At 38.7% G+C, this 16,661-nt stretch overlaps 1 protein-coding gene across 1 annotated transcript in view; it reads left to right on the top strand.

Annotated features, from left to right (window-relative positions):
- The first annotated feature begins 342 nt into the window (after positions 1-342).
- slit1a (slit homolog 1a (Drosophila)) overlaps positions 343-16,661 on the top strand; it is a 60,274-nt gene continuing 43,955 nt past the window's right edge. Inside the window, exons 1-4 of the mRNA XM_065249725.2 lie at positions 343-756; positions 10,422-10,493; positions 10,911-10,982; positions 11,327-11,398. Coding sequence (XP_065105797.1) covers positions 575-756; positions 10,422-10,493; positions 10,911-10,982; positions 11,327-11,398 — 398 coding nt within the window. The 5' untranslated portion in view covers positions 343-574. The remainder of the gene's footprint in view (positions 757-10,421; positions 10,494-10,910; positions 10,983-11,326; positions 11,399-16,661) is intronic.

The following is a 16,661-nucleotide window of genomic DNA, read 5'->3' as shown; positions in this document are numbered from 1 at the left end:
TTTGCTGTCTGCGTTTCCAACCTTCCCCCATCCCAAAAACATGATTATACACCGCTCTTTTGGGGAGGGGAGAGATGGGGGTGCTGTGGGCACACTGCCCTTCCCCGATGGACAATCTTCTGTCTAGGCAGGCCGGTTGGTCTCTTGAAAGGAGCCGTCGCCGGAGGACGGGGCCGCGCTGTGCCATGCGGGGAGACGATCGTTCCCGTGAGCCCGACACAGGGAATAAGGGGAGTTTAAGGTTTTCGGAGGGGTGGGGTGGGGGAGACGGGCTGCTCTTTGATGGGGAGGGGTGTGTGTGTGTGAGAGAGAGAGAGAGAGAGAGTAGGGGGGTGGGAGGAGTCCTGGAACTGCTATTTGTAGATGCTTGTGATGGATTACTGCTGTGCGTGTGTAAGAGGGAAGCAGAGAGATTTTTTGTTAGTGTTCCATTTCCCCCGTTCTTCAGTCAGACGACAGTGCGCCACCGAGGAGACGCAGGCGCGTTACGCGGAGCCAGGAACGCAACGCAACTCCGCCGAGAACAGGAGAGTTTTTGAGGATCTTGAGAGAGGAGACAAGCTTGAAGGCGATCATGCCCGCGAAAGGTGGAGGCAGACTGGCACACGTCCACACACTGCTGCTGTGCGCGGCTGCGCTCAGCGGTTGCGCCACGGCGTGCCCGGCGCTCTGCGCGTGCAGCGGTACCACGGTGGACTGCCACGGGCTCGGGCTCAAAACCGTGCCCAGGAATATACCCAGAAACACAGAGAGGCTGTGAGTAGACACTCTCAGTACATCTGAAAATGAGTGGCTGTGTGTTGGGGGGCGGTTGGCTGCGTCGGTACGATTTGAATGAGAACAATAGCTCAGTGAGATTCTGCCATCCCGGACAGGTACACTTAGCACGCGGCACACTGTATGGGCACTCGTGATTTACCCAAGGTGATAAACTTTGTGTTTCACTGTGAACTCTTTCATCTGCTCAGAACTCATCTGGCTAATGTAAGGACTTCAAAATTCTGTACTTGCTCTGATAATGTCATGATGAATCATATACACGATCTTATCTTTAAGAAACACACTGAAGGAACCTGTCCATATCTGATTCATGTTATTCATTACCCTTGTCGTGCATTCAGAACCCTTGTCGTTTAGGTGGGTGGGAAAACACTACATTTTAGGAAATTGTCCTTTTAAATTGTGTCAAAGTCCAAGCAGTGATCACACATCAGACCTACATTACTCAAATACATCATGTGTCAGTGAGCTAGATCAGTATTCAGATATGAGGTGTTCATCATGTGGAGGTGAAGTTTGACACAACAGAACTATTCTAGCCACTTCAACACATATATCCCCATGGGCTTTGTAAACGTATGCTTTATTTTGCAAAGCCGTTAGATGGTGGGGTGATTCAAAAGCATTGTTCCAATGGTAACTGTGATAAGGATGACATTAGATTACAATTTATTGACATTCCTGTCCCATCCAAACACACAGCGAAGCTCTTTTCCATTATAGACCCTGACCTTCACCTTTTGTTTTCTGAGCAAGAATAGAGCAGAAAAGGTCAGGTGACAAAAACAGCGTACAGAAGATGAATATTTTCATGCTTGCTCGGTGACACACATCAGTCTCAATCTTTTTCTATGTGTGCTGAATTAATTTCATGTCCCAGCTTCTGAGTTCTGAAGCAGATGTCCAGAGATTCAGTTCTGCTCGTTTCATCTTTGCTAATGCATCTATTTATATACACTTAGGAAACTGCAGTGCTTGAGATCAAACAGTGCCGATGTGTCCAGCGCGAGTGATCTGATCGAGAATTCTCTTTAAACTGGAGCGATCGCCCGGAGCGCTCTGAACTCCGGCACCGATGTACTCAAGAATTCTCCATGCTGGCCAAAAGTCCTTCTCACTGATTGCTTATTGATTGTCTTGAAAGTGAAGTGAGGCTTGGCGAGCGAGAAACATTATAGGCTTTACTGCTGGATCTCGCTAATAAATCTCATAACCGATATAAAATTAGATTGTAGGGCTTTTATCGGGTGAGAGTTATTTGTGCTGCTCCATCACATTGCAGAAAATTGTTTAAGATGGACGCGTGTCCTCCTTTAACTTTTATGGGCAGTGGTGAACAGTATTTGTTACTGTACTAAAGTACATTTTTTTCAAATATCTGTTCTCTGTCAAAAGGATTTTATTTTGGAAAATGTTTACTTCAGTTGAAGTTTACTCCACTACAGTTAATGGGAATGGCATACAGGACGTGCTGGAGATATGCTAGGATAGGTGCACTCCCTGTGACTCTTTACATATGATGAATGTTTTCATCAGACAGATTTATTTACATGCGATCATTCACTTGATGGAATTGATGGTTAATGAATCACACGTGAATCCTGTCTCAAGATGATTTCTGCGCCCATTTGTTCCTATGAGTCCTGATGGATGCAGACCAATTAAAGCTCAATAATTGTGTTAAAGTCCTGTGTTAGGGTATCAAAGACATTCCATAAAGCTCTGCTTTCTAGTTTAATTCATCAGCTGGATAATAAGTGCTTGTGTTCTTCTGACAGAAACAGACATGGCACTTTTCCAGCAGCAGACTTTAAACTCAGAGTTATAATGAGCACGCTTTATGTTTTACTCATGGCAGATGCAAAGCAGACATTCAATTTGTTCAGTTGTACAGTGCTTGATGATTTACATACATTTCTTAACATATAAATCATAAATGGGATGTCAATGCATTGATTTTATTTATTTATTTGGCAAATAATAAGCCATTGCCAAATGCATTGGTATTCAATATTGTAAATGCGCACTTTGGAGTTTGAAGAAAGTTGAAGATTCAGAATGCCCAAACATTACACTTTGATAAACATTGTGTTTGAAAAAAGCTAATCAACACTTTAATGATAATTTCAGTATAACTAAACTAAACTCAACAGATGATGAAATATACTATATTTTTTTTCAATAAATGTTCAATAGGAAATATTGTGATTATTTAAATACAAACATCTGATAAAATACAGTAACATTCACTCAGTAATGTGGTAAGTGTGATGTAGCTTATCTCTCATGTGATCTTGTTTTTATTTCATATGTCAGTGTGAAAGATAAGCATGCTGTTATACAGTTCTGTGTTTATGGGCCTATATCGCTGTACTGGATCTGCTCAACTATTTATTTATGTATTGCAAGCACATTACATACAAACAATGATCTGTTAGCACAGACACACGTCCCACATGTAGGGTTCACCCTTCTGCAAGGAGGTTTTATCTGCACAGGTACATCACACAGGGAACACTCACCTTTAGCAAGGACAATCTCTTCATACAGTCATGCCCCACATATGCATCGCTCACGGTTTTGCAGGCATAGTAACTTGTGTTAGATCACTTGTGTTAGATCTGTGATCAGTTGTGTTATATCAGTGATCAGTTGTGTTTGATCAGTGATCAGTTGTGTTAGATCAGTGATCAGTTGTGTTATATCAGTGATACGTTGTGTTAGATCACTTGTGTTAGATCACTTGTGTTATATCAGTGATCAGTTGTGTTTGATCAGTGATCAGTTGTGTTTGATCAGTGATCAGTTGTGTTAGATCAGTGATCAGTTGTGTTAGATCAGTGATCAGTTGTGTTATATCAGTGATAAGTTGTGTTAGATCAATTGTGTTAGATCACTTGTCTTAGATTAGTGATCAGTTGTGTTATATCAGTGATCAGTTGTGTTTGATCAGTGATCAGTTGTGTTAGATCAGTGATCAGTTGTGTTATATCAGTGATAAGTTGTGTTAGATCAGTGATCAGTTGTGTTTGATCAGTGATCAGCTGTGTTTGATCAGTGATCAGCTGTGTTAGATCAGTGATCAGTTGTGTTATATCAGAGATCAGTTGTGTTAGATCAGTGATCAGTTGTGTTAGATCACTTGTGTTAGATCCGTGATCACTTGTGTTAGGTCACTTGTGTTAGATCAGTGATCCGTTGGGTTAAATCACTTGTGTTAGATCACTTGTGTTAGATCAGTGATCAGTTGTGTTAGATCACTTGTGTTAGATCCGTGATCACTTGTGTTAGATCAGTGATCCGTTGGGTTAAATCAGTGATCAGTTATGTTTGATCAGTGATCAGCTGTGTTTGATCAGTGATCAGCTGTGTTAGATCAGTGATCAGTTGTGTTATATCAGTGATCAGTTGTGTTAGATCCGTGATCACTTGTGTTAGATCAGTGATCCGTTGGGTTAGATCAGTGATCAGTTGTGTTTGATCAGTGATCAGCTGTGTTTGATCAGTGATCAGCTGTGTTAGATCAGTGATCAGTTGTGTTATATCAGTGATCAGTTGTGTTAGATCAGTGATCAGTTGTGTTAGATCACTTGTGTTAGATTCGTGATCACTTGTGTTAGATCACTTGTGTTAGATCAGTGATCCGTTGGGTTAAATCACTTGTGTTAGATCACTTGTGTTAGATCAGTGATCAGTTGTGTTAGATCACTTGTGTTAGATCCGTGATCACTTGTGTTAGATCAGTGATCCGTTGGGTTAGATCAGTGATCAGTTATGTTTAATCAGTGATCAGCTGTGTTTGATCAGTGATCAGCTGTGTTTGATCAGTGATCAGCTGTGTTTGATCAGTGATCAGCTGTGTTAGATCAATGATCAGTTGTGTTATATCAGTGATCAGTTGTGTTAGATCACTTGTGTTAGATCCGTGATCACTTGTGTTAGATCACTTGTGTTAGATCAGTGATCCGTTGGGTTAAATCACTTGTGTTAGATCACTTGTGTTAGATCAGTGATCAGTTGTGTTAGATCACTTGTGTTAGATCCGTGATCACTTGTGTTAGATCAGTGATCCGTTGGGTTAGATCAGTGATCAGTTATGTTTAATCAGTGATCAGCTGTGTTTGATCAGTGATCAGCTGTGTTTGATCAGTGATCAGCTGTGTTTGATCAGTGATCAGCTGTGTTAGATCAATGATCAGTTGTGTTATATCAGTGATCAGTTGTGTTAGATCACTTGTGTTAGATCCGTGATCACTTGTGTTAGATCACTTGTGTTAGATCAGTGATCCGTTGGGTTAAATCACTTGTGTTAGATCACTTGTGTTAGATCAGTGATCAGTTGTGTTAGATCACTTGTGCTGCATGTTCTCCCTGTGTCAGCGTGGGTTTACTCCAGGCACTCCGGGTTCCTCCCACAGGCCAAAAACACGCAAGTTAGGCAAATTGGAGATACCAAATTGTCCCTCCCCCAACTTGTGTATAAATCAACTTGTCTGAATAAACTTGTGTATGGATTACCTGGTTCTCGCCATGAATATAGCCGTACATGCTGGAATGGCGTTAAGAAATAAAGGACGAAGAAGAAGATCACTTGTGTTAGATCCTTGATCACTTGTGTTAGATTAGATTACTTGTGTTAGATCAGTGATCAATTGTGTTAGATCACAAGAAAGACATCAGCCTGTTTTTAGGACAGTGAAAACAGCGGTATACAGATAAGTAAATTGTGTGAAAAAAATGTGTTTTTTACACGTGAAACATGAACACATCATGTTATATTGTGCACAGTAAACACAATCAAAGCTTCAAAAACACAGGAAGAACGGGAGCTTTAAAAACTTGTTCAGTTATTTAAAACATCAATACATTGTCACCTTGTTAACTTTTCTACAAGGACACCATGTTACCATAGTGGATTTGCAACCCTCTTTTGCTTTCAGATCTGTTCTGGCCTTTTTGCAGACCTGATTTGTTCTTACTTTCCTTAGTTAATTGTTGTAATTACTTTTCTTTGTGTGATGAAATACTTTTCTTTTAGAATTAGCTTCTAATTTTAAACTCTGGCACATGGATACAATGAATAACAGATGTTAGAGATTTCAAGCTGTGTTATGATTGGATGAGAGAATGACTTAAATGAATGATGTAACATTGCTTCTGTTTCTTGAAAACAAATTATTCCTCTCATTTCTAATTGACAAAACATCTGAAACACAAGAGACTGCACATTGTGTGAATATGATGATGACAGAGACTAACAAGTGATATAACATCACAGTAATAATGAGCACCTGATAGCTTTACCTGTATGTGTGTTAATATAACATCCATATTCAATACTGCACTAAAGAATCACTCAAATCAAATACAAGGTTTTAAAGTCTATTGAACAAAAGATGTTATGTAAGGAATAATCGACGGATGTTTGAAAATAATGCACACTAAGGTGGTAATGCGGCACGACTTCACTAAGTTTTATTTTGCTTATTCTTTTCTCATTCTTGATTTTCTCATATGTTGAAATCATAGACGTCTGTCTTTTGCTGCTCACTCTGTAAATATTTTCATTTCATTTTTTTAATCCGGTTATGTTCTTGGCTAACTCGTAGCAGCCAGTTATTTATTCCCGTCTGCCTGCGCATCTGTGTATACATCTGTCTACAATCTCTCTGTTCTGCTGTGGTCCCATGAGTGGTCATTAGACCCAATAGAAAGTTCATGACTTTGGATTCAGTATTCATGAGAGATTTGGGTATGTGTGTTTCTCTTAGTGATTGGACAAGAGCTTTACAACAAAAAAGAAACATATGTTTAGTCTACAGTAATGAGCAGACATTTGCGAGTAACCCACAGTGTTTTTGGGCAGCAATACTGCGTGTGTGTGTATAAATCACAGAGTCAGAGTCACTTAATAAATACTTTCACAAAATCTCATTCACAAATGCTTAAGCTGTTTCACATTCACAAACAAAAGCATATATATATATATAACTAACATTCATAAAACCAATTTACATTTCAAAATACATTTTAGAGATCCATAATCAAATTAAGAATAATGAAATATAACTTACAAAGCAAAAACGGTACACAAGTGTTTTGTTGGATCTGTTGGAACGATGACGTGTGGATCTTATTTTGAGCGTTTTCTGCCAGGTGTGATGGGAAGGTTAATAATAACAAAGGATATTTGACAAACAGCCGTCAATGGACGGGTCGGTGTTTGGTGCTACCCAGATTCCTCAGGTCTGATGAGTTAAACTGAGAGAGATTTACATACAAGTACATTTACCTACTGAATGTACACTAGTCAGCATTTGAAGTGCATCAAAAACATTCATCAAAGTTGTCCTAAGACAAGAATGGGTATTGGAATTAAGACTTTAATATAAGGTTTTGATCAACTTTAAATGTTAACTAGTGTAGATAAAACTCATGCTAACAGAAATGAAATACTCTGATTCATAGAGGATATAATGGACCTCAGAGGGTTATAGATACTAATGACTGTAGAGAATGAAAGAGATGCTGATGTTGGATTTACAGATAAAGGACTTAAATCCCATTCACACAGCACTTTGGTCCCTGAATATTTTCCGTAAAATTGTCAGAGAGGCTTCTGTGTGAACACAGATAGTTCTGTAAATGTTCTGGGATCGCTCCCGTGAAGAGGACTTAGTAACATTGATGTACCATTTACGGAAAGCATTCTGTTTGAACAAGAGGTAGAAACAATGTGGTAAGGGGCGTGCCGTAGTGAGGACGCGGGTGTCATCGCAACAAGAAGTTATGGTTCAGCTCTTTGACACAGGGATTAAAACGCAGATCAACATTCACAAGAAGAAATTTCAGCAAACTGGACTGAAGCAGAGATCAGAGAGATCGTCACTAGTGGTCTTCTCGTGTCCAAAGAAATGTACCCAACCCAAAATTTAAGAAAGACCCGAGGCAAACCCAAGAAGATTAGACCCGATTCTGTCCACAAAGTATTGGCAATTTTTTTTACATGACTGGACCCGAATGTAACACACCGACGTGTGTGCAGTCTGCAACCCCGTTGGCCTTGCAACCAAGTTGACCCACTGATCCATTTATTTTCATAGGTAATGCAATTAACCTACCGCCACCCACACAATGTCGCAAGCGCTCTTGGCAAATGGAGGAGGGGTGGGAAAAGGACATCGACGCACCCCCTAAGTTTGGGTCGTCTCGGGTCTGTTCGGCACAAACACATTCATTTTTAAATTACCCGAGACACGATGCCACTATTATTATACCCAACCCGTGTCTGAGGCACACGTGAAAATTGGGTGTTTTCCGACCTGCCTCATTTAGTTCAGTTGAACAGTTCAGTTGAACAGTTCGATTGGTGCGGTTCATTTGGGCAAGTAAGAATGCAGCAATCCAACTCTGGTGCGCACCAAAGGTGGACCAAACAAACGGACCGAGACCTCCTTGAAGAGGTGGTCTTGTTACGCTTTCAAACGAACTCTAGAGTGATTAGTTTGTGGTGACAACATGATCGTAGATTGAACCGACCTAACTGCAAAAGTACTGTACATTTTGGACTTAACCAGTTGCCGTAAATGCAAAGAGGTGCGGGTGGAGCCTCAGAAATTTGGTGTCTTCGCCGTTTGTAGTGCATTAAAACGTTGTTTTCAAGCCGCATCCGCGATTCATTCTGAAAATGAACAGTTTGTCTAGAGCGCTGTATACAAACTTTAACAACCATGGACATAATTACAGCACGCAGTCGTATGTCCATGGTGTCTGCTGTATTTGCCTCCTTTTTGTTTACTTCCGGGGTTCCATTGGAATTCCAAGCACGTTGATTCTGACCAATCGAGAAGCAGTTTAGGAAATACGTTCAAATACATATGGCCAATGAGTGATGTTGATCTTATCACATGACAGAATTTTGGTTCATTTCAATTGGTGCGGACCAGAGCAATCAGTGTGGTGTAAAAAGGAACCAAAACTGCTAAAAAGCTACAATGTATCATTTTTTGCTTTTTGTCCCGACCAAATGATTCTAACTACAGATGTGAAAACACCCTTAGACTCGAACCGATCGGGTCTCGTGTCAGACCTCTGGTTTTCGGATCTAAGTGGACCCTGGAAGACCTCTTATTGTAACGTTTGACACTGAAGTTTAGATCATTCACCAGCATGACAGAACAGCGCATCACGCGCTCCTTATGATCTTGTCATAAACAAAAATGCACGCGCATGCTTTCTTAAGAGAAAATTGTATGTGTGTGAATGCACGCACAGATTTCTGAAAATCATTGGCAGTGTGAAAGAACCAAAAATCAATGATCTCGGAAAAATCCCAGACGCATCTATTTTCCGTAATCTGAATGTGAAAAGGGCTTTAGTGTGTCTGTAAGCAGGATTTTGGAAAAAGTGGGTGATTATTATAAACTAACAGTTGGTGTTGTACATTTCACTCCTGCTGAGATGTCTTCTGATTGGTTCATAAGCTGTGAAGGCCGCTGTCAGGTCTTTCTCTGTGTCTTTATCTCACAAACAGTCAGATTTCACCAGCAGACCAGTCATTCTGCTGAATGTGCATTCACTGTTGCGTGTTATAAGGCCGTTTTCTGGATTCATTTGTTAATTGTACCGACATGCTTCTGTATACCTCAGTGGTAGAGCGTTGTGTTAACAGCATAAAAAGGTCAAGGGTTCAATCCAAGGGAACACACATAGCTCATTTCTAGGTATACATTTTTCAGTATAAGTCGCTTAGGATGAAAGCCTCTGCCAAATGCATAAATGTAAATGTACGTATTATAGTGAATACAGTTCTGCAGATCATGAACTTGCAGGAATTTAAAAAATGATGTGCAATCTTGCCACAAAAATCAGATGCTTTATGTTCACATAATGTCTACATATAAGACAGTTAAGTCAGTGTTATCATAGCCATTGTTGCATGTTTACATCATGGTTTCAGTCTTTAGTCACATCATGTGTCAGAAATCTCCGGAAATTATCCAGAATAAGAAGAATAGTGAAGAAAAGTTTGAGACAATGTTTAATTGGTGACATTTTTCTGGAAGATGGGTCACTTGTATCCATGAAGGTGTGCATCCAGCTGTGGGAAGTTTTTTGTGTTCAAACAGGCTGAAAGCACATCAAGAAATAATTCTTTACATCCTTATATGATCACTACCAGCTTAAACTGTTGGGTCTGTGAGCCTTCAATCTGTGTGCCTCTGCAGAAACTCAGATTCATCAGACCAGACTTTATGTTTATTTAATCTCCAGCTGTCCTGCTTTGCTTTCTGTGTTCTTCTGTGGTTATAGATCATCTGCCTCCAGGTTCAACAATGTGTATTATTTGTGTTAATCGGAATACTTTTACTTGGAATATTATTACAGAAATATACCAACTACCCTGGCTATAATCTGTTTTTCATTAAATAAAGCTCTGAATTGATGAATTGCAGCATTGTCGTGGTAAACCCACACATAAGGAGATGTACAGGCGATCTGTGATAAAGTGCTCAGTGACTTCACATACTAAATGTAAATGTTACCACACTGTCATTAATGTTAAAATCATTACTGTTATATCTTGACCTGGATAGAGATAAAACAATACATTTAGCCATAACTGTGCGTTTCTTTTCCAGGGAACTGAATGGGAACAACCTGACACGCATCAACAGAAATGACTTTTCTGGACTCAAGTACCTCAGGGTTCTGTAAGTTTCATCTTTCTTATTGAATGACATTTCTTCTGAATGACATGATTTTGGACCTAGAGGAAAACTTTATCGCTCAGGTATTACTCTTTCATTTAGAGACGGATGTTTCGTTTTAAATCATTAGATGTTTTGTCCTCACAAGGACATTTAATGTGCATGTGACAGTTGTTAATACATTTATAATCAAGTTCACGATATAGTTAAGTTTTATTAAAATCTCTGAGCTTTGACGATGTTGAGATCTCTTGTAAAACACTTGAGGAGACACACTGTACTGTACTGTACTGTATGTGAGACAGATTCAGGTTGATTGATGATTCCTCCCGACAGAAACGTCTGAGATGCAGGAGACTCTTTTTTTCCTCATATTTCACCTGTTGGAGTTTTCTGATCAGACGTCTCTTCTTTAAACAGGCAGCTGATGGAGAATCAGATCATTAGTGTGGAGCGTGGGGCGTTTGATGACATGAGAGAGCTGGAGAGACTGTAAGTGTTATGAGGAGGTGTTCCTGTTGTGTTTGGGCTTTTACTGAGATACAATAGAAAACCTTAGGGACAGATGTTCTGAGGTTATATACATGTTTTAAAAGTAATAATATTCACATTATTGTTCACACGTATCATGAGTATAAATAGGGTGAAACGATCCATATTCTTTATTCTGTGTGGTTATCTTTAGTTCATTAGGTCAGAACCGGTCAAATTCTGAGCTCTTATCCCAAAATAATGCTGTGATTGTAAATCTGAGTTTCCTGACTGCTGTCTATTCTCATCTTAATGCATTCACACAATGTTTGCTCAGTCTGTGTTTGTCTCTATTTTTCTCAAAGGCGTCTGAACAAGAACCAACTTCAGCAGTTTCCTGAACTTTTGTTTCAGAAGAACGAGGCTCTGTCCAGACTGTAAGTCTTTGGTTTCTTTATATTCTGGCTTGGTGTTCACGTGTTTGGTATGACCTGATGATCATTTTAGTTCAGTAGATACGACCCTGCGGGCGAATTATAGATGATGCTTGCTGGTTTACAATTGCTTCAAGATGGTGGTTCATATCAACAAAATAAGTTTTGAAACATTTCTCACGTTTGTTTTGGCTGATTCATCTGTTGTTGGCTGCTTTCATGATTTCATGTGGTTTCAGGGCATCTAAACATCTGCGTAATGCCACAACATATAAACGTGAACTTGTTTCATTTGAAAGATTTAATATGATTGAAGTAACCTGCACCAATATAAGTAACTTTAATGGTTATATCAGATAACATAGCTCCTTAATGTCACAACTTTTTGCACCAACAGTTGTTTGTCCCTTACGAAAATTAACCATGGTTTTACTACAGTTAAAACCAAAAAACCATGGTTAGTGTCGTAAAACCATGGTTACCACAAAATAACCATGGTTTTGACAAACATGGTTTTCAAAAACCACAGTTAAACCATGGTTAGTGTAGTAAAACCATAATTTTGCTGATAGTATACACCAAAAAAACATGGTTACTACATTTTTACCACATTAAAACCATGGTTAATTTGCGTAAAAGGTGGTAATTCTAGTTATATAAACCAGGCTACAACACCTACATGTAACTAGAAAGATCTCTGATAGATTTCATGTCATGGATCACAGTATGGTTAACCAAATGTGCACAGATATAAAACACAGTAGCTCCACTGAAACATGTCAGTTATCAGGACTTTATAGAAACAGAGAATCTGTTGTTTAATGTTGGAAATATGCTATTAGAGGGCAAAAGATTTCAAGATTAGTTTCTGATGTTAATTGCACAGGAACACTTTAAACCCATCTGAATGTACTTAAAACCAAAGAGAAAAACATTGTGAAATATTCAGAACAAGTGGGACAGAGAGCGAGAGAGCGAGAGATAAAAGAGGGCAAACACAGACAGGGTTATCTGTGTATGTACAACAGTTTCTATATTTCACTCTCTTTAATTATTCATAGACAGGATTCACTGTGTAAATATTCACAATAGAGGAGCTTCAGTCTCCGGGCGGCAGGATTGATGGAGATGAATCAACATGTGTAACTTTATCATTATAAACAGCTCTGTTAAACACACTGGTTTGTCTGCTTTATGTGATAACGCTGCTGTATTTAGTATGTAAGGTGTTTGTGTCACTGTAATTGTTATGTTGGATGTCAGCGCATTATTCATATTCTGTTCATGTCTGAGCTCTCGGTGTTTTGTTGAGGCACTGACAGTGACTACAGGTGTTAGAAACACAAGCACATGCTGAAATAACCCTACTGTACTCTACTCTTGTTTTCGGCTCAGTTCTTGAACAGGAATGTGTTGTCTGTCTTTCAATGCACTGGTTTATATTTTATGTCGAGTGTGTGCTGCAGTCTGTGATGAATACTCTAGAAGCTGTGTCTTCAGGCAAACAAAGTTTTTTTCTGAAATATCTTTCATAAAAGTTGGCTGTCTGTTTGTTTTATTTGTGGGCCCTGTCTCTGAAACCCTAAGAAGAATTTGGTTCTCACGAGGCTGCATTAAGCAAAAAAAAAAAAGAAAGTTTTTGTGAGTGTTTGTTCTGTGAGTGTATATAGAGGTTAGGAGATGTGCTATTCAAACCCGGTTACCATGGACCACCACAGACCTCTTCATATAGACCTGGAATGTATCCAGTATGAGAACAAGGTAAAACATTCAGTGCACTTTCATTTTGGCCCTGTTGGGAAATCTGTGAAGTGCCCTGGATCAAACTGTTGCTGGTTTTTAATTATTACAATCATTTCCATTCTACTGAAAAGGTTCTTCTGGAATAAATGGTCTTAAATTGAAAGTTGCTTAAATTTCAGTTTTGCAATAATAGGAGTTCGCTTAGTTTTTTTTTTATTCATGTGACAAGTTGCTGCATGGGACTACAGACTTTGTCTGGTACTTTAAACATCATCATCACGCATGAAGAAACATTTTTCCACAAAGTATCAGTTTAACATGTTTAAATGAGCAGTATGTAAAAAATGTATATCAATGAATCATAAAATGGCCCTGATATGTCACTACACATTAAGAAATCATTTTCATTTCAAATCCTTATATCACTGACAACAGTGGTCTGGCCATGATATTGTCATTTAAAAAGTGGAGTGGCAGTCCTCAACTGATGTTTGTGTTGTCATGTTGTGTATTGGCCACCAGCTGTGTGATTGCAGTACCAGTTTTAGCCACAAGTTTTGTGATTGCAATATCAGTTTTGGCCACAATCCTACATACTGTTCCTTTAATACAGGGGTCTCGAACCGGCTTGGGGCCATTGCTGAGACAATATTTCTGTAAATATCCAGTTTTTCTGTTATTTAACATATATGTTATGTAACTGCATAGCAAGCAACATAATACTTTGCACTATACTTATATTGAGATGAGCTCCATAGCATACAGTCTTTTTATCTTTTGTATGTTTCTCCAAATCTTTCCTCTTTTCTTAACCTGGGCCCTTGATGACTCCTTTTCTTATCCATAGTTCAATATGTGTTGCATTACATCTCCACCTCTCCCTCCCTTTATGAGGTGTTGCCATTGAAACTATGACTTGGCGTGAACTAACCCAACCCTGTCTTTGAGTAACACCAGAGTAACCCCACAGAGGTACAGATCTTCTCCGGATGATCAGATCAACTGATCGCATGGTGACAATGATATGATTGACCTGAGGTGCAGATGAGCAATTAAAATCCGATCACGCATTCCGTTATGTCAAGGAGAGCGCGGCTCATAGTTGCATAGCAACGGAAGATGCACAACCTCTCATGCACTTTGTAAAGAAGAACGAAGTGCTTTAACAAGCCTTTTTAGACAAAGCTTATTTTTTTGATAGTCCAAAAATCTACAGAAATATTGACTGTTTTTATGTCGAGTGAACCAGTGTCACGCTAACTTTTTAGGTTGGCCTACAAAAATACTTCATTTCTGCAGCATTCTATTGGGAAGGAGCTGTTTGAGTGACATGCAAAGCAACCAATCATAGCTTGCTTGATGTTATGTTACGTATAAAGTGTGAGCAGTCAAATAGAAAGTGACAGGGGATAAACCTACTTAAAACTTTATAGCACCTGTCACATTTTATGATGCCCTCCTAAGAAATCTTGATTTTAAAGGGTGTGATTAAAGTGTCCACCTAGACTGTTTGAACTTTTTTCTTCTGACACAGAAATGAAACATTTTAACACTGCTTGGGCTGAATAAAATAGTGATAAGAGCAAGAGAGACGTTCATCTTTAAAATAAAGTTTGTCCTGCTGACTTGCTATTTCACAGAGTCCTAACACAAACCCTGTTGTAAGTTGACTGATCCCAAACTGTTGCCATGATGACGAGTTAAGCGTCCCTTAAACACATCAGTACAACAACATTGAAGACCGACATAATTTGTGCAGTTAGGGGTTGCCATAATAGCTAATACAAACGCAGGAAATCTCTAGAAACTACCAGTAAACAATAATTACAACAATTGTTTTAAAACAACTAATATTATGTTGATAAAATATGCTGATTTAGCTGGTTATGCTGATTATACAGTATATTATTATAAAAATGCGATTAGAGTACAGAATATATACGACATAATCTGCTTAGTTAATGTTTATAATAATTTGTAATGTTTTTTCGTGTACTTTTGTTATGTTTTAAATCAAAAAGCAAATACTTTAAAAAGTAAGCAAATAATTTCATAAATTCATGTCTCCACCTGCGTAAGAAGCGATGTAATAATATTTTCATAAAACGAAAACAATACTTAATACATGTTGTAGTTTAATATGTTTATTATGGTTTGTTCAAATAACTTACAATGTGTTGAATGAGAAAGATACTGCTGACTGTGTCGGCCGCGTGAAGCTTGACGTGTCGCAATAAAAAGTCCATTAAAAATTGCCATTTAAAAAAAGCTCACACCAGAGGGACAGTTGTGACATTTTAAACCAGTGGCGGCGTTTCACGAAAACCTAGGGTATGGCAAAAATTCTTCATACAAGAAGGCCATTCAAATAACGAATCTATGAAACCACATTATATCCATATGTGTACATACTCCACCAACCTGTATAAAATCATACTATTATTGCACGGATGTACACATACTGACAACAATACGGAAGCAATACAAATGAAAAACAAAAATAGAAATCATGGTTGTTTAAAATGATTTTCAAATGTTGTCATTCTTAACTAAGTGCAACTCAGCAACAGATAAACTAAAACAAGATAATATCAAAACATACTGTAACATCCCTTCACAAATCTTGTCATTACAGCCGCCAATAAACACTTATAAAAACACAATAAAGACTTTTAATGATGTGACAGAGCACACGTAGTTAACCCAGCCAACCAACTAAGACTAAAACACTAAATAAAACTTAGTAAAACAGGGCTAAATGCAAAAACAAGTCTTACCTTTTGTCGTCGTGCAGTTTTTATTCCACAAGTCGCCATATTCAAAAACGCGCGCAAATAATTAATACAATTCACTTCGACTGCGATACAATTTCCCAGTGTAAGAGAACATGTTTATTTATCCACAGAGAACAAATCATTTTACTTCTGGAATAATGTATGCAATATGCATTGCGCGAGTGTGGGGGAGAACCATGAGTCTGTTTGAATGTTAAAAAAAAAAGGAGTTTACTTGCGAAAATAAAGATTATAACAACAGCGGTCATTATGAGACCTCCTGCACAATTCAAGCTGCGCTGCAAGAACGACAGGTTGATGACATCAAAGTACCGCGAGGGTGAGGCGAGAAATCATCGGAAGAGTTTGCTTTCAAACCGCTCTCGCGGCACGTTGATGTCATCCACATGTCGGTTCCTATATTATAGCATGAAGTCGCGCACACGCGTAAATTATCCATATTAGTGATGTACCAATGTTCAGATATGTTCTACTGAAAATATTTAACATTATTTTTAATGAGCTTCATTATAGCCTGTTGATTTCTGGTGTTTTGTCTGAATGCTAGGGTATGGCAACTGCCATACCCTGCCATACGCAAACGCCGCCCCTGTTTTAAACCATACCCTGAAAAGGTAAAAACACGAAGTCTTGGTAAAATCCATGTACAAACACTCGATTGACTTTCCCATTGTAAAGATACTGGTATGTCTCTGTGCTTTTATATTTGCTCATTGAAGACCCGTCAC

The sequence above is a fragment of the Paramisgurnus dabryanus genome, chromosome 20 (genome assembly GCF_030506205.2).
Source record: "Paramisgurnus dabryanus chromosome 20, PD_genome_1.1, whole genome shotgun sequence".
In the NCBI taxonomy this organism is placed as follows: domain Eukaryota; kingdom Metazoa; phylum Chordata; class Actinopteri; order Cypriniformes; family Cobitidae; genus Paramisgurnus; species Paramisgurnus dabryanus.
The sequence above is the reverse complement of the archived record's forward strand: the minus strand, read 5'-3'. Positions and strand labels throughout refer to the sequence as shown.